The 24,840-nt window shown below is 47.3% G+C and overlaps 1 protein-coding gene across 1 annotated transcript in view; it reads right to left on the bottom strand.

Moving 5' to 3' along the window:
• The window catches only part of SCARA5 (scavenger receptor class A member 5), a 131,869-nt gene that overhangs the window by 88,237 nt on the left and 18,792 nt on the right, over positions 1-24,840 (bottom strand). Inside the window, exon 3 of the mRNA XM_017885008.1 lies at positions 16,502-16,630. Coding sequence (XP_017740497.1) covers positions 16,502-16,630 — 129 coding nt within the window. The remainder of the gene's footprint in view (positions 1-16,501; positions 16,631-24,840) is intronic.

The following is a 24,840-nucleotide window of genomic DNA, read 5'->3' as shown; positions in this document are numbered from 1 at the left end:
CGAGGTCCAAGAACTGATCAGTGCCAGTGGAGCTCTGAAGGTCCAGCCCAGAAATTCTCAACACAGAGCCCCCAACAGAACCTCTAAAGAGCCCCAAAGTAGACATGGGTTTTCTTGGTGACCAGCGAATGACTGGTGACCATTGATGTGTCAAGTGGTCAGGCCCCTGAGGCTCACAGGGGCAAGGCCTCCTGCTCAAGGTCACAAGGCCGTGGCAGTGCCGGGGTCAGGAGACTGAGGATGGACCTCCGGTGCGGAGACCCGTCCCATCCTGCACGGTGCCATCAGCAACTGCCCATGGCCACATGGTAAGGTGGAAGGCAGAGGCCCACCTAAAATTGCAAGCGTGTTCCACGCCAGGGAATGTGCCTCCTGTACCTGGAGGAGGAAGCCAAATCCTTCCTCTTCCTCTTCCTCATGCAGGGGAGGTTCCCTGAGACATAGCTGGAAAAGAGGAGGCCTAGAATGCCTTCTTCCTTTCAACATTTTTCACTGGGAATGACTTCAAGTGAACTCAGATACACCAGGGAATTACAGTCCCAGGTACTCAGAGCATGACCCAGAAGGAGGGACATGTGAGCTCCACGTGACATGCTCTCTTGGCCCTGAGTGCACAGGGCGTTGCTTAGAGCAGGTCACTTTGCAGGATAGTGTCCCCTGCAAACTCATGTCCACCCAGAATCTATTTGGAAATAAACTCTTGGCAGGTGTAATCAAACTAAGATGAGGTTGGATTGGGTTGGGGTGATCCTAACCCCAGTATGATTAGTGTCCTTAGGAGAAGAGGAAGATCTGGACACAGACATGTAGGGAAGAAGGCTGGGTGTCAACGGGAGCGCAGATTTTAGCAATGCGCCTGCAAGCCAAGAAACACAGGGGTGGCTGGCACCCTCAGAAGCTGGAAGAGGCGAAGAAGGATCCTTTTCCACAGCCTCCAGAGGGAGTGCAGCCTTTGATCATGCCTTGATTTTGGACTTCCAGCCTGTGTGAGAAAATAAATTGTTTCTTAAAGCCACCCGATTTGAGGTATTTTGAGCAGTCCTAGGAGATGGACACAGCTGGGCAGTTGCTTTCTGAACATCTGGCACTTGGAGATCAAGGGTTGGGGTGGAGATCTCAGTCTTTATGGACCAAGTCCTTGCACAGGGAGTGATCAGGGGGCTTTCTGCCTTTGCTGCCATCGCCCAGGGGGCACAGGCTGCAGACCCTGCAGAGCTACTTCCTTTAGCCTTGTACTCTTCGCTCCTCACAGCCAGCAAGACCTTCCTGGGGGCATGAGAGTGACAAACCATACAGAGAGGCAGAAAAATGAAAAACTCTGTCATTCCCTGCAAATTAGTGCAGTCTTTCCATTAACCCTTAAACATATACCCAACTTTGACAGCAATATCCCCAGTAGGGACCTATCCTAAGGAAATCATTGGCCATATGGACAATGGATTATGTGCGAGCATTATTTATTGTAGTGAAACACTGTGAGACAGAGTGGATTTTTTTCCCACCCTCTCTTCACCCCTTTTCTGGTCATAACACATACCCAGTTCCTTTTGGAACCAAGCACAGGCCAAGCCAGGATAACATAAGGGAGCCTTTTGTCAACAGCCACAAAGAGAAAAAAGAGACAGGAACTCTTTTTTATCACAAGAGTGCGGCCGGGCGCGGTGGCTCAAGCCTGTAATCCCAGCACTTTGGGAGGCCGAGATGGGCGGATCACGAGGTCAGGAGATCGAGACCATCCTGGCTAACACGGTGAAACCCCGTCTCTACTAAAATACAAAACTAGCCGGGCGAGGTGGCGGGCGCCTGTAGTCCCAGCTACTCGGGAGGCTGAGGCAGGAGAATGGCGTAAACCCGGGAGGCGGAGCTTGCAGTGAGCTGAGGTCTGGCCACTGCACTCCAGACCGGGCGACAGAGCGAGACTCCGCCTCAAAAAAAAAAAAAAAAAAAAAAAGAGTGCACGGGGTATTGCTTAGAGCAGGTCACTTTTTCAGGATAAATGTCAGATGCATGTGGATGTCAGACCCTGAAGCAAAGCTGGGGAGGGCTGCTCTGCATCCTTGCTCTCTTCCTACAGCCCAATCCAGAGGGAAAGCAGACAGCCCGAAGGCTGACAATTAGGGCTAAAGGCTAAGAGGAAGTCATGGGATGGGAGCACAAGGGAAACCAGGGGGCCAGGACACTGAAGAAACAAGGAAGCTCTCAAAAGATCAGGAAAAGTGGCCTCTCAGGCCTTCTTGAGAGTCTGAAGCCCAGAGGCATGGGTGGGTCTGCTGCGGGAGCCCTTTGCTCTTTCTGCCCACGGAGGATGCGGTGGGCCACTCACTGGGGCCCCAGCTAAGGAGCAGTCCTACATCTCCTGCACTTGCCAGCTGTGGATTTTCATTGACCCACTGCTCTGTCCAGCCCCTCAGGTAGAGAGCTGGGTAGAGGGTCCGACAGTGGAGATTCAGTTTAAACAATGATGGTGACTCCATAAAGTGGATCTTATACCTTAGACGGTTATGTTATTAATTGAAGGGAGAAAGAAGGGAGGCTGCGATGAGAGAGGACAGTAAGTGTGGGTTTGGGCCTGTTGAATTGGAAGTCCCCAGTGCCCTTCATGTGGAGCTCTCTAGATGGCAGTTGCTGGCACACATAGAAATCAGGACTCAGAGTTATGAGAACATGCATGAGATGCGTGAAGAAGCCCAAAGGCAGACGCAAGCTCCGAGACTCAGATCAAAACCCTGGGGTGTGCCCCTGATGGGAAGGAGGGCTGGGCCCACTGGAGGAGTCACCTTAGAAAAAACATTGTGAGGGGAAATTTGGAGCATCTGAATAATGAGTTTACACCCAAAGAAGGTTGAAGATTTTTCTTTTTTTTTTTAATTGGCAAAGCTAAGCAGTAGTCGTCGAGAGCCCAGGGGGGCTCCAGAAAGTCTGGGTCTGCATCTGAGGAGCAGCTGGGACCCCAGAGGAGGGAGGCAGGGATTCCTGGGGAATTGGAGCCTCCGATGTGGGTCCCACTCTGCCACCCTAAGCAGGACGCTTGCCCTCCCTGGGCCTCCATCCCATTTACAAAGCTGAGGGCAGAACTCATCATCCCCAGCTCTGACTGTATCATCACCCTGCCTCTCCTTTGCTTGTGTCCTAGGGGCACTTACCTAGCTTCTGCCCCTGGTTCTTCCCAGACACCAGGACTCTCTGCTGTCAGGGACCTGAAACCAGGAAAAGACTAGAAGAGGCTGGCTGGCCTCTCCACCAGGGCAGTCAACACCATGCCGGGGACTGTGTTCTCGGGGCGACAGAAGATTCCTGTGGCCTTTTAAAAGGGTGGTCTTATGAAGAACCCCCAACACCATTGAGGGAATTGAAAGAATGGGTACCGGTAAGCCTCCCACCCACCCCACCAGTTTTCATTTCTCCAAATTCCCCTCCATCCTTTGCCCTTTTGTAATATGTGTTTGTCTGCATAATAGCATTCGCAGTGTATACACACCAAGGGGTGCTCTTTTTTCCCTTAACGCAATTTCACAAACGCCCTCTCACGTATGTCATAGCTATCATTTGAAATGGCTGCATAATACTCCTTGTGTTAACTGTCTTTTAGTTAAACAACCCTCTAAGACTGCACACTTAGGTTCTTTCCAGCTTTGAGTGGTTATGAAGAATGTGGTTGAGTTTTATACATATGCCATTTTCTTTCTTTGTACTCATTTCCTGGAGACAAATAGAAGAGGATTTCTGAGTCAAAGCATATAAACCACTTTTATAGATCCTGAAAGGTCACTGACTTCCTCAAGGAACTGGCTTGCTTAGATGTGCTAAATGGCCGCAGCCAATGGTCAGGGGACAAGTGTTAATTGGTAAATAAGCAATGCCTTTCTTTCCTTGACTCTTTCCGGAAAGATACCATTTTTCCAAAACTCTGGCAGACAATAGACGAAAATGTCTCACAGAAGACAACGGGCCAGACTCTGTTTTTGACAACAAGCAGGAGAAACAAAGTGCTTTGTAGAAGGACTCCATCCAGCGTGACTCAGCATAGTGGGGACTCTATAGGATCCGCCGCTTCCCACTCTTAGAAGTGGCACCTTAGCGTCCTACAAGGCACTTCTGACATCATTGTCACTGCCCACCCCATGTTCATCCAGGGGTTCCAGAGACGCCCCCTAGAGATGGGGATCCCTGTGACGAGTGTCACTGGCACCTCCTCGGCTGACAGCTGAGCTCGGATTAGAACTCTTGCCAGACAGAAACACAGTGAAGGACCTTGGGAGAGGTCCTCTCACGCTCCCAGAGCTGGTTCTCTTCCAGGGTTTCCCAGCAGGGCGAGACAGGAACAGAACAAGGGGCCATCCTAACCCCAGTTCCCTGCCTCCCTTGGATTGCTCCAAAAAGGGTCTCAGAGAATATGAGGTTCTCTAGAAGGAGCGCAGAGAAAGGCAAGCTCCCAGGGATGCTGCCAGCTGCTGGACCACTCTGGGCTGCACACAGGAAGGCCACATGGGCAAAGGAAGACTTGGGATTTCTGTCTCTGAGCTGGAAGCATGGGGTGAAGCTGAACATTATCCTAACAAAACCAAATACACCATCTGTCTGGAGGTTCCAGCGAGGGGCCAGCAGGCTCTGCTAAAACCGGAGACAGACCAGGGAGGGCCACTGCCCACCATTCCACCCTCCACCTCCTGAAGACTGGAGATTGGACAGGAATGTGAGAGCCCTTCTGCCTCCCCCTCTTCCCTCCTGGGCACTTACACCAAGTATTTGGTACCTACTTATTCTAGAAAATTACCCATTACTTATCTAAAATTCAAGTTACTGGGCTCCTGTATTTTTATTGGCTAACATTGGCAACTCTAGGTGTCGACGACTGGAGGGGTGCAGGTCAGGGTGCTGGGAGCTCATCAGGGCTTCTGATGCATGAACATGGCAGGCAGGTGAAATACAGCTGGCAGCATGCCCTGGTTTCAGGTAGATCATGGTGTCATTTACAGAGATGGAAAGGACTGGAGGAGAAGCAGGTTTGGGAGAGAAAAGTCAAGACTTCTGATTACACATGGGGTTTGAGATGGTGTTTGTTAAATAACCAAGTGGGGAGGCCACAAGAAGGTGGAATTCAGGCGAAGACAGACAGAATCTGATGGAAGTTGATGGCAGTCACTAGAAAGACAGTTCAGTTAAAGAGAAGAGGAGGAGGGTAAGGGTTGGAAAACTACCTATAGGGTGCAATGTTCAGTACTTGAGTGATACTATTTGCACTAGAAGTCACATCACACCATTACGGAATATACCCATGTAACAAATCTGTACACACATCCTCCAATCCGTAATAATATATATGCATATATAAAAGGAGAGAAGAGGGACAGGGCCTGAGATTTACAAGTAAAGCAGGTAGAGATGGGCAGCAAAGGACACCTATGATTGCTTCCCTGAATTAAACTGGGACTTCTCAGAAACCTCTATTCTGAGATTTACAGGGAAATGGTTATTGAGGCCCTAGTATAAGCCAGGCATTGTGCAAAAGCACTTCATGTGTTATCTCACTGAGTTTTCATCATACTGATGATTACTCATTACTATCCCCATTTTACTGGTTTTTAAAAATGAGGTCCAGAGAGGCTGAAACAATTTCCCCAGATCACAGCTCATAAATGATCAAATAATTGACCTCAGGTTTTCCTAGTTCTCAAGCTTCTGATCTGCCCTGTGCTTGATAGCATATTTTATGCATATCTGCTCTGCAAGTCAGTATGATCCTCACAGCAGGGGCCTCTCTTTATTTCTCTTCCCATCTCCCTGTATCTCAATCGGTGCCAGGCTTGTTGTTGGCACCCGATAAGTGTTTGTTGTTTGGGATTTGATGGGAGAGGGCCCCAAGCCTTGGGCGAGGTCAGCCAAGACACGATGCCTGCAGGACTGTCACAGAAATTCCCAGAACTTATAACTTCTCTCCAAAAGGGTGGAGGATAGGAGCTCATTAGTTGCTCGGCTTCCATCCCAGACCAAATTCAAAGCCCCTGGTGAATGGCAAAATCTGCCTGGTAGCTCTGGGCACACCTGGCGGAAGATAGTTCCAGGAAGCAAGAGGAGAGGTGGGTTTAGGAGGCACAGAGGCCGAGCCACGGACAGGGAGGTGCAAAGCTGCAGAAGGAAGTGAGGGGTGGACTCAAGACCACTCCCATTCTCTTTTTGCTTAAATAGAAAAGCTCCTTTTCTTAGGGAGGGCTGGTTGCTGTATGATGACTCTCAAGTTTCCTCCAATCCTGGCTCCTGGAATAGATATCAAAGCACTTGACACGTTTCTCTTGATATTCCTGTACAGCGTGGTGATATGAAGCTGGATTACTGCACAGTCTTGTGGCACTTACACCCGTTTATAAATCACTTAACAAACACCAATGATACATCCCACCTGCTGAGCACTGTTCCAGGTGGTTAACACGGATGAATTAATTTCATCCTCACCACGACACTTCTAAGTGGGCAGAGTAATCCCTTCTGCTCTGCTCTACAGATGAGAACATTAAGGATTAGGTAGGTTGAAAAACTTGCCTGAAGTCACATAGCAATTGGCAAAGTCATGGTTTGTACCCCGGCAGTCAGACTCCAGTGCCATGCACTTCACCATTGGGTGTTAGATTCTGCCTCAGACCAGGAGAAGCCCTGAATTCATGCCATTTCCGGCTGCAGTCCAGGCGCCCATTCCCCAGCTGTGGGGCCGTGGGCCAGAGCAGGCAATGCGTCTAAGTCTCAGTTTCCTCATTTATAAACTGAGCTATTTTCTGAATTCCTTAGGATTGTTATAAGAATTAGATGACACAGTGTATGCAAAAATCTCTGAAAACTATAACTTGCAATCCAGGGAGGAAGGATTAAAGGGCTCATTAGTGATCAGTGAAGCCTAGCATGGTGTTGGCAAATGGTTTTCTTGTGCAGGGCCAGGTAGTCAATATTTGAGGCTCTGCAGGCACACCGACTACTGAGCCCTGCTATTGCAGCACGAAAGCAGCCAGGCATTACATAAATGGATGAGCACGTCTGTGTTCCAGTAAAACTTTATAAAAACAGGTGGTGGCTGGATTTGGCTCTTTGCCTTGAAGGATTGCAGCGGGATGGAGCTGAGAGATGGGTGCTTTTCAGTGTCCTGAGTGCTGTAGGTAGGGCTTTGGCTAAAGCTCCAGAGAACAGGGAGTACTTGTCAGATTTGCAGGCAGTGTTTCAGCTGTCTGTGCCCCCAACTTCTACCCGGTTCAGGCGTGGTCAGAGGTATCACCCTGGGCAGTGGAATCTTCCATGGGGAACTCAGGGCATCAACTGGCTCTTGATCCCTTCTCCTCCTCCTCCTCCGGGGTCTGAGGTGAGTTAGAGGTGCCTTCTGCAGGAGAAGCTCTGATGCCTAGGGCAGCCCAACAGAGCTGAGGTAGGTGCAGGGAAAGTGCAGTAACCTGCTCAGGTGTGCGCGGTCTGAGTCTAAGGAAGAGGCTGGGGGGACTTTAAATGACCCTGACTCACCTCCCAGGACACAAGGGGTGAAATGCGTGCGTGGGCTGGCAAGCCCTTGGTCATGTCCTCTGGGGAACTGCACGCATGGCAGCAGGCTATGGAATGGGGACTATAGGGACATAGTTGGGACACTGGCTCCAACATGATTGATGGCACAGGCTGATTGGTAAAAATAAATGACAGATGTCCAAGTCCAGAGCCAAACAGATCCAACAGACTGCAATACCTGGCAGAGACCAGTGTGCTGACATCTAACTGGGATCACTGACAAGATCTGCCTTTAACTTGAAGCAACAAGACCGACAAAGCCAGTGACACTGACACGCAATGGGGGAGCCCCTACTAGGCAATGGTTTCCTTTGAAAGAGATCTGGGGTTGGGTGAGGAGGAGATCTGACCTGATCGTTGAGGCCTGCATGGTATTCTATCATTTGGATATAGGGTCCTGTATTATTATGAGTCTCACTAGAAAGTCTCATGAGAGGCTGGGCGCAGAGGCTCACGCCTGCAATCCCAGCACTTCGGGAGGCCGAGGCGGGCAGATCACTTGAGGCCAGGAGTTTAAGACCAGCCTGGTCAACATGGCAAAATCCCATCTCTACTAAAAATACAAAAATTAGCCGGGCTTAGTGGCGGGCACCTGTAATACCAGCTACTCGGGAGGCTGAGTCAGGAGAATCTCTTGAACCTGGGAGGCAGAGGTTGCAGTGAGCCGAGATTGTGCCACTGCACACCAGCCTGGGTGACAGAGTGAGACTCCATCTCAAAAGAAAAGAGGCCGGGCGCGGTGGCTCACGCCTGTAATCCCAGCATTTTGGGAGGCTGAGGTGGGCAGATCATGAGGTCAGGAGATCAAGCCCATCCTGGCTAACACGGTGAAATGCCGTTTCTACTAAAATACAAAAAAATTAGCCAGACATGGTGGTGGGCATCTGTAGTCCCAGCCACTTGGGAGACTGAGGCAGGAGAATGGTGTGAACCTGGGAGGCAGAGCTTGCAGTGAGCCAAGATCACACCACTGCACTCCAGCCTGGGCAACAGAGCCAGACTGTCAAAAAAAAAAAAAAAAAAAAAANTCGGGAGGCTGAGTCAGGAGAATCTCTTGAACCTGGGAGGCAGAGGTTGCAGTGAGCCGAGATTGTGCCACTGCACACCAGCCTGGGTGACAGAGTGAGACTCCATCTCAAAAAGAAAAAGAGGCCGGGCGCGGTGGCTCACGCCTGTAATCCCAGCATTTTGGGAGGCTGAGGTGGGCAGATCATGAGGTCAGGAGATCAAGCCCATCCTGGCTAACACGGTGAAATGCCGTTTCTACTAAAAATACAAAAAAATTAGCCAGACATGGTGGTGGGCATCTGTAGTCCCAGCCACTTGGGAGACTGAGGCAGGAGAATGGTGTGAACCTGGGAGGCAGAGCTTGCAGTGAGCCAAGATCACACCACTGCACTCCAGCCTGGGCAACAGAGCCAGACTGTCAAAAAAAAAAAAAAAAAAAAAAAGGAAAAGAAAGAAAGTCTCATGAGAATTTAAGCTAATATCAGCATCCATGGTGACAGCCCGGCACACTCCCCCTTGGCTAGGCCACCCCAGGAGTGGTGTCTAATTCTGTTGATGACTCACACTTGGAGCCTGTTGGGAGGATGGCCATTCTGTTGAGGCATTCAGTTTAGTCCTTCTATTAATTGAGTACCTGCTGTATGCAGCACATGATGGTAGACAGTGGGAGGACAGCAGTGAACAAGGTGCGGTGCCCTATCATGAAAGAGCTCTCCTTGACTAGGAGGAGAGCCGGCACAGAAACCAATCATTGCAATACAGCATGGCGAGTGTGAAGACCGGGGCACAAAGACACAAGGGTGGAGGAACTGGGTTCGCTTTCCTTGGTGTTTCCAACTCGCTGATGAGCAATCGTGAGGATGAGAACACCTTGTTATGATTCGTTCCTGCAAGAAGAACTAGAAACTGTGTGGGAAAGTCAAGGAGGACAAGGAAGAGGTTTCTGTGACTCGCAATTGTTTTCTGGGAAAAGCACAACACCGTGTCTGTCTGGGAAGTCGGCGGGGAGGTTGTAGGAGACACCCACTGAAGCTAAGCATGTTAGGGTCATGGGTGGGGCCGTTGCTGGCTCCATCGCTCCCTCCCCTAAAGAGCTACAATCCTGGAAATGCTGTTCTGTTCCTGTTTCTTGGCTTACTGAGCCCTGTGCTGTCACGGTACCTCAAGGACCTCTCCAACAATGTCTCCAGGCTTCCCTGCATGTTTATTGGAAACATGTGCATATGGACACGTACTGCACTGAGCCCAGTTCTGTTTATAGACAAAGTTACTGGGTGCTCAGGCTAAACAAGTAGGTCTCTAATCCGTTGCTATTCTGAAAGCAAACTGTCTCTGATTGTGGGAATAATATCATCAAATATTTCTGGAGCACTTTAAAAAAAAAAAAAAAAAAAAAAAGACAGGATCTCGCTGTTACCGAGGCTGGAGTGCAATGATGCAATCATGGCTCACTGCAACCTTGAACTCCTGGGCTCAAGTGATCCTCCTCCCTCAGCCTCCTGAGTAGCTGGGACTACAGGTATATATTGCTATACCTGGCTCATTTTTTAATTATGTAGAGACGAGGTCTCACTATGTTGCCCAAACTCAGCTCAAACTTTTAGGTTCAAGCAATCCTCCTGCCTCAGCCTCCCAAGAGCTGCGATTACAGGCATGAGCCACTGTCCCCAGCCTACTGAGTACTTATGTGCTGGGCACTAAGAGAGTTTTAATTTTCATGTATTATTTAATTAAATCCTCACAACAGCCCCATGGGGTAGGCACCACAATCACCCCATTGTATAGATGAAAAAACCAAGTCCCTTGGAGGTTAAATTATTTACCTCAAAATGATAGAGCCATTCCATAGCACAGCCTGGATTTGAACCCAGAAGTCTGGCCTCAAAGTCCATATCCTGAAGAGAATACGGCTACTCCCAGAATGCTCAAAAGACACAGAGAACAACAGAAATATCATTAAGCCCATTGTTTTTCAGACTACAGCTTATATCCTATTCATGAATTACGAAATAAATGAATGAGTTGTGATCATTAAAAAAAAACAAATAGAGTAGAAAGGCATTACAAATGTGAGTATTATCTCAGCTATGCTTATATGTGTGTACTGGTTGTGTAGGTCATGGTAAAAAACATTTGAGACCACCGATCTTGCCCAATTTGCTCACTTTACAAATGGGTGAACTCCCATTCAGACAGCAAAGTGATGTTTCCAAGGTTACAGAGCATTCACAGATAACCTGGGGCTAAACCCCAGGTTATGCTATCGAGGTTAATTGACTGCAAAGAAAACAAAGAAAAAATAAGAGTGATGATGCTATAATAGTGGTAATACTAGTGCCAGCAGTAACAATAACAATAGCTACTACTCCAAATCTCATGTGGAAATCGGATCTCCAGTGTTGGAGGTGGGCCTAGTGGGAGGTCTTTGGACCATGGGGGTGGATCCCTCATGAATGTCTTGGCATCCCCCTCATGGTAATGAGTAAGTTCTTGCTCCATTAGTTCATGTGAGAGCTGGTTGTTTAAAGAGGATGGACCTCCCCCTTTCTCTCTCTTGCCACATGACATGCCTACTCCCCATTTGTCTTCTGCCATGACTGGAAGCTTCCTGAGGCCTTACCAGAGACCAAGGAGATGCTGGTACCGTGCTTGTATGGCCTGCAAAACTGTGAGCCAAATAAACCTCTTTTCTTTATGAGTTATCCCATCTTAGGCATTCCTTTGTAGCAATGCAAAACAGACTAATATAGGGAGTACACTGATTTCCCCCATTTTCAGAGAAGGAAGCTCTTGGCCAAGTGCCTTGGCCAATGTCTCATAGCTGGTGATAGAGAAGCCAGGGTTCAAGCTCAGACAGGCTGGCTCCAAAGTCCCTACTTGTAACCAGCATGAAGTCTACATGGTCCTGCCTGTCTCAATATTCTTCTTAAATGCTATGATGTCAATGCAGTACATAACACGCTAGATATGTGTTAATATAGTTAATCACACACCTGCCACTTCTACTAGCTAAATGTCCCTGGATAGCAATTCCATATTCATCTCAATTAGGTACTTGGTAAAACTGAAATACTCATCTTCTTTTTTTTCTACAAATATTTTCTAGATTCCCTGGTCTCTGTCATTCATTCACATATTAAAAACATCACACATTTGTTTTTTTTTGTTTGTTTGTTTTTTTGTTTTTTTGTTTTTTGTTTTTTTCTTTTTGAGACGGAGTCTTGCTCTGCCACCCAGGCTGGAGTGCAGTGGCCGGATCTCAGCTCACTGCAAGCTCTGCTTCCCGGGTTTTTTACGCCATTCTCCTGCCTCAGCCTCCCGAGTAGCTGGGACTACAGGCGCCTGCCTCGTCGCCCGGCTAGTTTTTTGTATTTTAAGTAGAGACAGGGTTTCACCGTATTAGCCAGGATGGTCTTGATCTCCTGACCTCGTGATCCGCCCGTCTCGGCCTCCCAAAGTGCTGGGATTACAGGCTTGAGCCACCGCGCCCGGCCTACATCACACATTTGAAGAATCAAATAGAAAAGGCAGAAATTTTGTAAAGTTAAAACTGTACATAACACCCTTCCTTGTTCCATAAAGAATTAAGGCAATTCACAAGGATACATTAACTACACTAAGATGAAAGTAGATGAGATCCAGGTAAAGAAGATCAAGCAGAGAGACCCCGAATGAAGCCAGGAATGAGACTAACACAAAAATGCTTTCCTTAAAGTCTCTACACTTACTGCGGGTGGACCACAATTCTGTCCCCAGGTTTTTGTTTTAATGACCTTCAAATTCACATATCACCATACAAGGGATGACAGCTGACTCTTAAGTTTGTGTTAATTACCTCCTTGAAAGTAATTTTAAAGACTTTCAGATTCACAGTCTCCATAAGGTGAAAACAAATTCCTCAAGGAACACATAACTCCTTCTATGACTGAGACAGAAAATAATTGGTGCATGCATCCTCTGAGGACAGCATTGTGTAATGCAAGAAGTAACATCCTCAACATCATTTTTACAATAAGCACAAGGGATGAAATTTCACAGGGTTGTTTCTGACAAAGTGTCCCAATAAAGGATGATGGCATTGTGCTCCTATTCCCAAGATGCGTGATAGAATCAGGAACCTACAGTGTAGATGGACATGGGCTCTGAGAATATTACTCTTTCCTGCAAAGTCCAGGGACAGACTTGCTTGAAACAAGGTGATCCAAAAAAGGGATACTCTGTTCCAAGCCAGGTGGATAACTCTCCCCAGGCCCAGGCCTTCCCCAACCCTTCCAGCCCTCAGGGATTGGGCTCTCCTTTGTATAATTTGGCAACAGTAGAAACGACATCACATTGCCCTACAGTGGGTGTATGTGTTTATGATTTTAAACCCTTCTGTGCAGGGACTACATCTCATGACATTTTATTCCTGGGGCTTATCTCTTTGCCCTGCACCCACTGAACACTCATGTACAAATTCAATGCTTGTTGAGGATGCTGATGACAATGACCGACTGGTGCTGTTAGAAAATAACTAAATTAAGGTGCAGGAGGAGCCCATATCTCCCCAGGGACTCTCCCTGTAGACCAGTGGTCTTGCTACATTGCTGCGATGCTACAGCCTCACCCCACATTTGAATCCCAGATCTTTTCACTTCCCCTTTCTGCTGTTTCATTTCCACAGTGAGAATTCAGACTTATCTACGGAACTGTCTCAGGAAAGAGAAGAAGAGATGGTTCCTAATGAACACACCCAGTCACCACAGTGACTGCCCAGAAGAGTCATGGATAAGACTGAACTCTCTCCGACTCTTTAATTCCATCGCAAAGGACATCTTGCCTGAAGTGCTGGATTGAGGACCCCCTGGCCACATGACCAGACAATCTCAATTCTTTAGTTCATAAACTTAAACCTGATTGTATTGTCCAGAAATGAATTGGGAACAGAATGAAAACATAATAGGGAGCCATCAGCCAAGGTAATCATCAAAATATGTTGCAGAGATAGGAAAGCTTAGAGGAACTGGGGGTAGGAGGAGTCTCTTGCCGTCTCCTTGGGAGATGATGAAAGGCTGTGAGCTGAGGGAACAGAACCCAGTGACAGCATGGAATTATCGGAGTAAAGCTCCCAGGAGGACACTGGTCAGTTTGGATGGTAGGCAGAATCCAATTGATAGAATAATTTGGGTGGTGGTTGGATTAACCTTCAAACAGGTAAACTTAGATAATGCATAAATGTGAGGTGCATGTTTGCCTTTTACTTTCAATACTTGGCAAGAAGAAGAATTGAGAGAAGTCCTATGTGGGGCTTATAAGACTCCTATTTGGTGTAGTTTGATTACAAATTTGTCATACTGGGAAACAGTAAGAGTAAGCATTTGCACGCTGAGATGTTACAAATCCAGTATTCAGACATGGCGCTGGGTTGCAGTGGATAATTTTGTCATCCAGTTGTAGGAGCTATGAGATTTACATTGACAAGGAGGTTTTAAGAATGGTTTAAACTGATCTCCTGTGCAAGGTGACCTCTCTGGGCACAGACAGTGAGTTCTACCCAAGAAGGAGAAGCCCTCTCCCATGGCAGGTCACCCAACAGAAGGCCAGGCAAGCTCTTCTTCACACTGGACCGTGGATCTCCCCACACCCCTGATTTTGGTATCTCTGAGAAGGAGCATCGCTGAGGTCTTCAATCAGGCAATCTAAAGAAATCTCCCTAAGATCAGACAGAGCCTCCTTAAAGAACTTCAGACTTGTCCACCACCTTGCCAAGTCCCCTTCCTATGCCACCCTCACCAAACCTCCCCCAGAGACCAACATGATTCTCCAGACAAGAATCTGGGGAGGTAACAGCGGCCACACACCCAGGGCCAAGAGATCAGGTATGACACTGTTGCACCAGCTCTGTCCCAGTCCACCCCAAATTTTTGTTCAACACAGGCAATGTGGCATCCAGAAACTTCAGGTTCAAAGATAATTATAATGATCAGAAAAATGCTGAAACAATTGAGGTATGGCAACATTTTTATTAGACTGGGAAACCATGTTCCACCCTCCTTTCTGAAGCTTCCAGGACATCATTATAAACCTCATCCAATCTCCAAGCCAGGAGAAAGTCTTTTTTCCATCATACTGGACAGCACTACTTGTTAGCCAACTGTCCTTTATTTTGAATGGAAATCTGTCTCCTAATAACATCCACCCGTTGGTCCTAGCTCTGCCTTCTGGGGTCACATAGAGCATGTCTACCCTTTCCACATGGCAGCCATCCAGACACCAGAAGAGAACCGTCACTCCGCTGCAAGTCTTCTCTTCCCCAAGAGATGATGCCCTTCCAGGACCTCCAGAGGCTGGCCCCAGATCCCCCCAACAATCTGGTCCCTCTCCTCCAGACCCCCATCTGTCACCTAAAAGTTCCTGTTCTGCAGAGCTTTTCTGCATCTGTCACCTAAAAGTTCCTGTTCTGGTTTCCTGTTGGGCTGGAATGCTTCCTAAACATTCCAGAATTTTGTTATGGTCCTGGCAGCCAAACCCACAAAACCGAGATCCCAAGCTCTCACCAAGCAGCCTGAGAACATGTTCAAATCCTCTTCTGGCCCACTTGGCCTGCGAGGGACCCTGCTGTCCCGTCCTCTAGTCCCAGGGATGAACCATGAGGTTCTCTCATTGTTGCTGTTGGCCACCCCTCAGGTTGCTCATTGGTGGGACAGACTCCACCCCAATGTCTTTGCCCTGAGTGTGGAAACCTGAAGGCGCAGGCAGCATTGAACACCCCATTACAACATCCAAGTGACTAGTTCCGCTTGACAGAAAGTGAGTCAAGACCGGGAAGGTCCTGGCCATTTGCCTCTAAATTTCCAGCAAAAGGTCATCTATCCGTAAGGGCTGGACCTCCAGATTCCTGCCCTGGGCTTCACCCGAGGTCCCCTCCCTCAGTGCTCCAAGTCAGCTTGGCCTGGCCAGCAGCCTTGCTCCCACCATCCCCACCTGCTCCATGCAGCAGCCGTACCTCCCTATATGTGCCTGCTCTGTCACCATCACATTGGGCTACACCCCATCACAGTGCCCGCTGCATTCTGCCTTGAGGCGGGGCTCTATCTGCATGACCCTGTCTTGGTTCCTGGGTTGGAAGTTCCTTGAGAGAAGCCCCTGGGTCCTATTTAGCTGTGCCCCCAATCTTAGCATGGAGCCTGCTGCAAGGCAAGTACTCATGTGAGACATGTCGGGTGGAAATAAACTGATCCCTCAGCTTTACTTGTGTCCAGTCCTACCTATCTCCATTAAGAAAGGTGGGAACTGATTCCTTTGAAAGGGAGTCAGGAGAAGACCACCACAGCCATCTGCTTCACCATCTGTCTTCATAGGGACGACCTATAGATGATGAGCTGGGGTGCTCACAGCCTGGGGCCAACAGGCCCCTGTTCCATCCTTTCCTGAGTCTATGAGCTGTCCTTCTCCCTGGCTGAGAAAATGCTAGCCCTAGCCCATCACCTGCTCATCTTGAAAGACAGAAATTGGTAAGGAGAGCCTGGCTGAATTGGGGCAAACCTATTCTGCCTACAGTAACTGCAAAGGGCAGCAGGTTTACCAGGAAGGAAAGTGCCTCGCAACTATTTTCATGGCACCCCAGGACCAGAAGCTAAGACAATGCCCAACCTTCTCAGTGCAAACCATACCCCAGAGGCCCAGGGAGGCCCAGTGTAACGCACAATGTCCCACAATGATGCAGGAAAAGTCAGAAGCCACTCCCAGCAGCTAGGTCTCTACTGCTGGACTCTTCAATTCCACAAGCTCACATAGCCCCTGCCGGCTACTCCCACGCAAAACAAGCAATACTACTGAAGAGCTTCTTCCTTCTTCCTTTGTGGTTTCCATGGTGACAAGGGCAGTGTCTGGGCTCATGACAGTGGGAATGAAGAATGGAAGCTCCAAGTCTTCCTTCCTCATCCCAAAGACCAGGACAAAAACAAACTGCTCTTACCTGCTAAGATGAAGATACCCACAAGAATCAGGAAGAACAGCAGGTAGAGCCCCAGGACAGCATGCTTCAGGGCCGACAGGGACCCTAGCTGGGTACAGCAGCTGCTCGCCCGCCGTTTGTGACATGGACCTGGACAATAAGGGTAAGAAAAGGAAGGAAAGAAGACACTTAAAAACCCCATACGCTCTTTTCTTTTTTGGTCTCATCACTACCTGATGCATGCAGATGTTCATGTTGAACTTCTCACATCCCTTTTGCATGTCTAGAATGCAACCACCTGATGGGGAGCTTTCCAGGATCATCATATTCAGCCTCTACCTCTCCTCCCACTCTCTGTGTTCATGACCAAGTCAGATCACATGTCCACAGCTCACATGCTCACACAAACCAACTCTTCTTGAGCTAGTTCAAGCAGCAGAAAGACCTTGGAATAGTCTTAGATATGTGGCCTTTACAAAGTGTCATTGTCCCATGGGATCCAGGGAACATGAAGAGAAATTAAAACAGAAGTTGCAAACTCAAACTTCTACAGTGGCTGGGGAGGTATGGGAATGAGGGAAATGGGCCCAGCGGGACTATGGGGAGGCCAACAGCACGTGCCTGCTCTGGCAGAGGCTACTATGCAGGGATGAGGGGTGGGTGTGGCCAGATCTAGAATTTTCTACATCTATTTTTAAGTGTTGGCAACTAATTCATCAAACACAAAACACTGGGGAGTGTAAACAAAACACATCTGTAAGCCAGCTCTGACCAGCTTGCAACCTTGCATTTAGATTTGCTGGAACACACAGTAACCTCATCCTGTGACACTCCTCAACTTCTGCTCAAAATGGAATAGGGAAATATCATTGCTGCAGTGGCCTTTTGGGCCATGTAATTCAACCCCTTTGGTGTACAGATAAAGAATGTCATATGTTAGCGGCAAATTCAGCCCCAGGACCCACGTTGATCTTTTAGCTGAACTTGTCCTTCAAGGCAGCCTTCTCAGACGACCCATGCAGAGGCTTACTGACCTCCACCTGCTCTGTTGACTGAAAGTGGAAAGAAGGGGTCCTCTCCCTGATGTCAGCAGGGCACGTAGGAATCACCAGGGTGGGGTGGCGGGGCATTAAAAAACGCATATCCCTTTAATGCTTGATCCTTACCCCCTGTGGATGAGACCCCTCTCCAGAAGGACTGTCCCCACTTCAAGAGTGTCACTAAGGCCAGGCGCAGTGGCTCACACCTGTAATCCCAGCACTGTGGGAGGTCAAGGCGGGTGGATCACTTGAGGTCAGGAGTTCAAGACCAGCCTGGCCAATATGGTGAAACCCCATCTCTACTAAAAATAAAAAATTAGCTGTGCGTGGTGTAGTGCGCTTGTAATCCCAACCACTTGGGAGGCTGAGGCAGGACAATCACTTGAACCTGGGAAGCAGAGGTTGCAGTGAGCTGAGATCACACCACTGCACTCCAGCCTGGGCATCACAGTGAGACTGTCAAAGGAAAGGAAAGGAAAAGGAAAGGAAAAAGGAAAGGAATGGAAAGAAGAGGAGTGTCACTAACTGGAGTGGGCAGCAAAAGCTTGTCGAGAGGCTAAAATTGATATTTAGAAAACATCTTGAAGGATAGGGCCATGTTTGCAATTCCTCCGTAGGTTTCCATTTGCAAGGAGGTACCTCAAAGGTTATATATCACCTCCCAGGTATCATTACTACCTCCTTGGCCTCACGAGGTTTTATGACCACAAGGGAAATAGTGGTGACTATTGGTACCTTAGGATCCACACAGCCCTGGTTCCCCAGAGGTATTGGTATATAAGGAACATTTTCCCACTCATTGACTTCATTTTATTACAAATACTGCTGTTAAACCAGCTAAACAGAGCTATTACATAATATTTCCATAAGACATTGGGTGCAGTGTCGAGCAAGTTGTCAAGTACAAATCCAATGACCATTCTCATTCACCCTTACATTAGCAAGTTTTGAAGAGTTGAGCTGATTTTCTGCTAAGACAAAATAGAGCACATCTTTCTTTCTTTTTTTTTTTTTTTGAGGCGGAGTCTCACTCTGTTGCTCAGGCTGGAATGCAGTGGCCAGATCTCAGCTTACTGCAAGCTCCGCCTCCCAGGTTTTTGCCATTCTCCTGCCTCAGCCTCCCGAGTAGCTGGGACTACAGGCGCCCGCCACCTCGCCCGGCTAGTTTTTTGTATTTTTTTTTTTTTTGTATTTTAGTAGAGACGGGGTTTCACCGTGTTAGCCAGGATGGTCTCGATCTCCTGACCTCGTGATCCACCCGTCTCGGCCTCCCAAAGTGCTGGGATTACAGGCTTGAGCCACCGCGCCTGGCCTAGAGCACATCTTTCTAACTCACCCTAAACCTTTTCTGGGATTTTCCATCCTTTACCATACATGAGGCTCTAAAAAGCGTTTTGCTACTAAATATGTAGGCTCCTGGTAGCATTTCTTTCTTTTTTTTTTTTTTTTTTTTTTTTTTTTTTCCTTCTGGTGAGAGCCACTAGCTGTCTGGTTGCAACTTACCAGAGGAAAGTCTGTTCCTCTCAAGAGTCAGAGTGGGAGGAATAGCATTGAAAAATATTATACAAATACTGGTTTCGTTCTCATGGTGGTAGTGTCAGCTCTCCTGCTTTGAGCCCTGCTTCCTCCTTAGCCTCATGACAGAACAGGAGGAGGAAAAATCACATAGCCATGAAAACAGTTAACTTGAAGTTTGCCTTTGTCATCTGCATATGTGTTGCTGGTTCACTGTAGGAGTGGGTCAACGTGCAATGATGTCACTCTATTTTTTTTCCCATAAAGAAGAATAGTTCCCTTGCCCTCTACCTGAGGCTATTTAATAGCAAGCACCTGCTTGTGACAGGTGCCTTAGTCAACCAACATGCAGAATACAGACCTTCCTCTGAGACAGCTTAGTTCTTTCAGCAAGACGTTGTAACTTTGTGCATTAAACCCAGTCTATTTTAAATAGGGCATAATGAGGGTTTCAAATAGAGGTTTCCCACAAATGGTTAGACAAGCAGAACATGAATGGTCTGGCAAGACCCTTAGAGAATCTGATTGCAAGGGAAAGAAGACAATTTAAGACAACAAGTCACAAAGTCTGCTCAAAACACATTTATGGACTTTTTTTTTTTTTTTCCAGGTGGCAGAAGCGTGTTAGCTGGGTAAACCCTTCAAATTATTTAAACTTAGTGGAAGGTTACAAACACTCCAAAATGATCCTAACAGCAAAGCCAGGGCAAAAAGTATGTCTACTTTTTTGTTAAACATTTTTTAAAAATGCACTATCAAGCCATGACAAGACATGGAGGAATCTTAAATGCATAATTAACTCAGTAAAATAAGCCAACCTAAAAAAGCTACATACTGTATGATTCTAACTATGTGATAGATATTCTGGGAAAAACAAAAGTGTGGAGGCGGTAAAAAGATCAGTGGTTGCCAGGGATTGGGAGGGCAGGAGGGACGAGCAGGCAGAGTACAGGGGATTTTCAGGGAAGTGAAACTCCTCTGTATGATACTGTAATGGTAGATGCATGCCATTAGACATTTGGCCAAACCCACAGAATGTTCAACACCAAGAGTGAACCCTAATGTAAACAATGGGCTCTGGGTGATAACGATGTGTCAACATAGGTTCACTGATTGTAACAAATGCACCATTCTGGTGGGGACGTTGACAGCGGGGGAGGCTGTGCACGGGGAGGGTGGCAGGCAGGATATATGGGAATATTCTGTACTTTCCATTTGCCTTTGCTATAAACCTGACACTACTATTAAAAAACAAAGTCTATTAAAAATAAAAGTAGAGCTTTTGACTTAAGGATTGTAGGAGTAAAAATTTAACAGGCATTTATGGAACACCCACTGTGGAAAGCCCCACTCTGGTAGCCAGCCTTCGAAATAGACCCCACGATCCCAGCACCTTCTGCAATCAACCCCCTTCCACGTTGTACCAGGGTTGGTCTGTGTGACCAATAGAATATGGCAGGAGTAATGGTGTGTCACTTCTGAACTGAGACAAAAGACACACAGCTTCCTTCTGGCTCAGTCTTTCTCTCTTGGAATGTTTGAGGGGAAGCCAGCTGCCATGTCATGAGCGCCCACAGAGAGGGCTTTGGCTGACAGCCATGTAGGTGAGTGAGCCTCTAAGCAGATCCTCCCACCATGTCAAGCCTTCAGATGACGGCAGCCTGGACAATATCTTTACCGCAACCGAGGCAGGAGGCAAGATTCGACTTCAGAGGCAGAGCTCAGAAACCAGACCAAACTGAGGACTAGCTAAAAAAGGAATGGGGCAGGAGCAGCTTTTCATAAGACACACCCACCAAAGTGCCATGTTGTTTACCATTGCCATGGCAACACCCAGATGTTACCACCCCTTTCTATGGCAACATGACAACCCAGAAGTTGTCACCATTTTTCTAGAAGTTTCTGCATAAACTGCCCAAAATTTGCCTATAATTAAAAATGGGCATAAATAGGACTGCAGAACTGCCTCTGAGCTGCTGTTCTGGCCGCACTGCCTATGGGGTAGCCCTGCTCTGCAGGGAGCAGCACCTCTGCTACTGCCATGCACTGCCCCTTCAATAAAAGTTACTAACACCACCAGCTCACCCTGGAATTCTTTCCTGGGCAAAGCCAAGAACCCTCCAATTTTGGGGCTTGCTCCTCCTGCATCACAACCCCTTGAGAAAGCCTGAGCCAGGGCTACTCTGCTAAATTGCTCCCGGATTTCTCTCAGATTATATAGACATATGTGGGTACAAAATTTTTAATCTGAAAAAATTTACAAAATTTTGGCTTTAAAAAAAAAAACACCCATGACTTCCTCAGAAACTGCATAAGGAATACATTTGTTTTATGCTGCTCAGTACTGGGGTAATTTGTTATGCGACAATAGATAACTAACACACTTCTGATAGGTGCTGGGAAATACAAAGATGACACGCTGCGGGAGGGAGAGACTTTGTCAGCGTCAGTCATTTCCAACTGAGTAGCTCCCAGGCCAGTGCCTGGCACATAGCAGATGCTCAAGATATTTGTTGAGAGATTAACATGCGGCCACTGCCTTTCAGACGCAGCCACAGGAGGGGAAGACTACGCGTAAAGGGTAACTGCAACACAGGGAAGAATGAGGTCGGCGCGGAAGGGAGCAGTGACACAAGCAAAGTGCTGCCTGCACAGGTGGCGATGCATTCAGTGCCAGAGGTAGTCACGGAGTCTGCATGGAGGAGGCCGCAATTCACCAGTGCGTGAAAGACAGCCCTTTCTAGATGGGCTGAATTCTGTTCTCTTTCTCTTCACTTCATAGTGCAATGTACAACACATACAAATTTGAAAACAGTGACTTTAAGGAGCAAACAGTCTTCCTGTCTGTGTGAACCATCTACAGGAAGTACCAGACAAAGCTGTTCATGATTAACAGATTGTCTGCAGACACAGGCACACACAAGACCAGAGCACTGGAGAAAATGGTCGACAACCACCATGACAACAGGAAGAAGAAAAACTATCCCAAGCTCAAACAGAATCCAGGGAAAGATTTTTCCATTTTGCAGTGACCTCCAGAAGTGAGGGTGGTGTCTGGAGGTCAGGAAGCCAAGAGGTCTGGAGAGGGCAAGGCCAGTGGCTCTGAGCAAATAAATAGAAACAAATAGTCACTTGCCAGAAGAATCCAGAATGCCAGGCTGGGAGACGTTGTTTATCTCAGTGTGGAGCACGTGGCTGCTTGATGATTGCTAGGAGCAGCAGAGATGGTTTCCTCTCTGTAGGCATCCTCCCCTGCATACAGCCTGCACAATCTTGCCATAGCTGAGTTTCCCTGGGCTATTACTTTCTTAACATCACTCGACTTAAATACATTTAAACTTAAATTTCTTTGGAAGGAAACTTCATCACCATAAGTGGAAAATTAGTGGCTTCCTATTACAAATTAAAATAGATGCCTGACTGGCCCCGGTGGCTCATGCCTGTAATTCTAGCACTTTGGGAGGCCAAGGCAGGTGGGTGACCTGAGGCCAGGAGTTCGAAACCAGCCTGTCCAACCTGGCGAAACCCTGTCTCTACTAAAAATACAAAAATTAGCCAGGCATGGTGGCAGGTACCTGTAACCCCAGCTACCCAGGAGGCCAAAGCAGGAGAATCATTGGAACCTGGGAGGCAGAGCCAAGATCCTGCCACTACACTCCAGCCTGAGTGATCGAGTGAGATTGTCTCAAAAAAAAAAAAAAAAAAAAAGACACCTAACTATTAAAATAACAGATTCATACCTGTGTATCAAAGGCATCTTGAACACCACTATACTGTATGTAGCCACATTCCTAAGAAACACTGACTTTAATGAAAGTAACTAAGTCACAGTTCAGTGACATGTTGCAAGAAGAAAGTTAACACACACCAAGGAAATTTCATTTATAGAGAAGCAAAACCAAATTTTAGATGTTCAAGTTTTAATATGGTCAAGGTCAGGCACAGTGGCTCATGACTTAATCCCAGCACTTCAGGAGGCTGAGGTGGGAGGATTGCTTGAGCTCAGGAATTTAAAACCAGCCTGGGAAGCATAATGAGACTCTAGCTCTACAAATTTCTTTTTAATTAGCCAGGGATGGTGGTTTGTGCATGTATCCCAGCTACTCAAGAGACTGAGGTGGGAGGATCACTTGAGCCCAGGAGTTCAAGGCTGTAGTGAGCTATGATGTCACCACTGCACTCCAGCCTGGGTGGCAGAGCAAGACCCTGACTCTAAAAAGAGAAAAAAGTTCTAGAAGGTAGTATGTTAAGAATTAAGTACCACTGAAAGAACCATGTCAGAACCTTGCACGCATCTTTCACACCATCCTCATTATCATCCATTACCTCTTTCCCTCTCTGGTGATCCCACTAGTCTCTAAGGTTCTTTGAGGCAAGGTGTGTCTCCCCGTCAGCCAGCGAACAGCAAAGCAAACACATGTAAACAAGAGTTATTTTTGTGGCAAAGACTGTCTCTTACATTTGCCATATGCAAATAATTGACAAATTCTAATTGGCTGGAAAACACATTTTGGAGCAAACTTTTGGTCTGAAAAAATAAAAGCTGGGGCCAGGTGCAGTGGCTCATGCCTGTAATCCCAGCACTTTGGGAGGTTGAGGTGGGCAGATCACTTGAGGTCAGGAATTCGAGACCAGCCTGGCCAACATGACGAAACCCCATCTCTACTAAAAATACAAAAATTAGCCAGGCTTGGTGGTGTAGGCCTGTAATCCCAGCTACCCGGGAGGCTGAGGCAGGAAAATCACCTGAACCCGGGAGGCGGAGGTTGCAGTGAGCCGAGATGGTGCCACTGCACTCCAGCCTGGGCGAGACAGTGAGACTCTGTCTCAAATAAATTAATTAAAAGTTGGGCTTTCTTTGCATACCCAGGGCCTCTGATGGCTTCTTTGTGCCCATGTAGGTAAACTGTAGAAGGTAATCACCGGAACGGAATTGATACTTTACTCCTGGCTGAGAGTCGAAATCACACGTGGAGCTTCTTTGTCATATCAAGGCCTGAGCCTGCCCCAGATGCTCACTCTGATTTAGTGGTGAAATCACAGATCCGTGGCATGGAGGCCGCAGCTCTGCAGCGAGGCATTTGTCATATCAAAAGGAAAGGTGAAGACACATTCTTGGAAAGCAAATGAAAAGTCTTACTAAGAGCTTGACTTTTGGGGAGAAAAAAATTCCTTGATTTCTTTTCAATAGGACACGTTGAAAATGAGGTTATATCAAATAATTGTACTATTCCTAGAGGTAAACATGGTGAAGAGTTCCTCCTAAAACTGGGAGCAAGAATACCCCAAAGAATTTTTGCTAAAATACTGCATCCTGGGGGTAGGGAGATGTTTGGCAGCGGAGATTAAAGAACAGAGAAGTTTATATAAAAACAATGCAACCCTGGCACGCTGAGCTGAGGATGAGTCGGGAGAGGGTCCCCAATGTCAGGCTACATTGTGGAGAGAACCTTGAACCTCTAGAGCCCCCTTTCCTGTATTAAGCAGGTAGCATCTCTCACGGCGCTTTGGGGAAACAGCATGGGTTTGGGGCTCTGTGGAGGTCAATGCAAAGCCTGCCTCTGTCATGCATTAACTGTGAGACCATGAGCGAATATTCTGGCAGTTCCCTTCATCAAAATGTCCTTTCCTTGAAAAACTAATATTTCAGTTTCTTAGTCATAGTTTTAGAGCATTTTGGAGTTATCCAAATTTATTTCTTCTCTCCCATTTTAAAAGAAACTCACAAATTGGATCTGATCAAAATGAGTGTTTATTTCCAAAGAAACTGGCTCTAAACATTAAAAAAAAAAAAAAAAAAAAAAA

The sequence above is a fragment of the Rhinopithecus bieti genome, unplaced genomic scaffold (genome assembly GCF_001698545.2).
Source record: "Rhinopithecus bieti isolate Rb0 unplaced genomic scaffold, ASM169854v2 scaffold_315, whole genome shotgun sequence".
NCBI lineage: Eukaryota > Metazoa > Chordata > Mammalia > Primates > Cercopithecidae > Rhinopithecus > Rhinopithecus bieti.
This window is presented reverse-complemented; position numbering and strand designations above follow the sequence as displayed.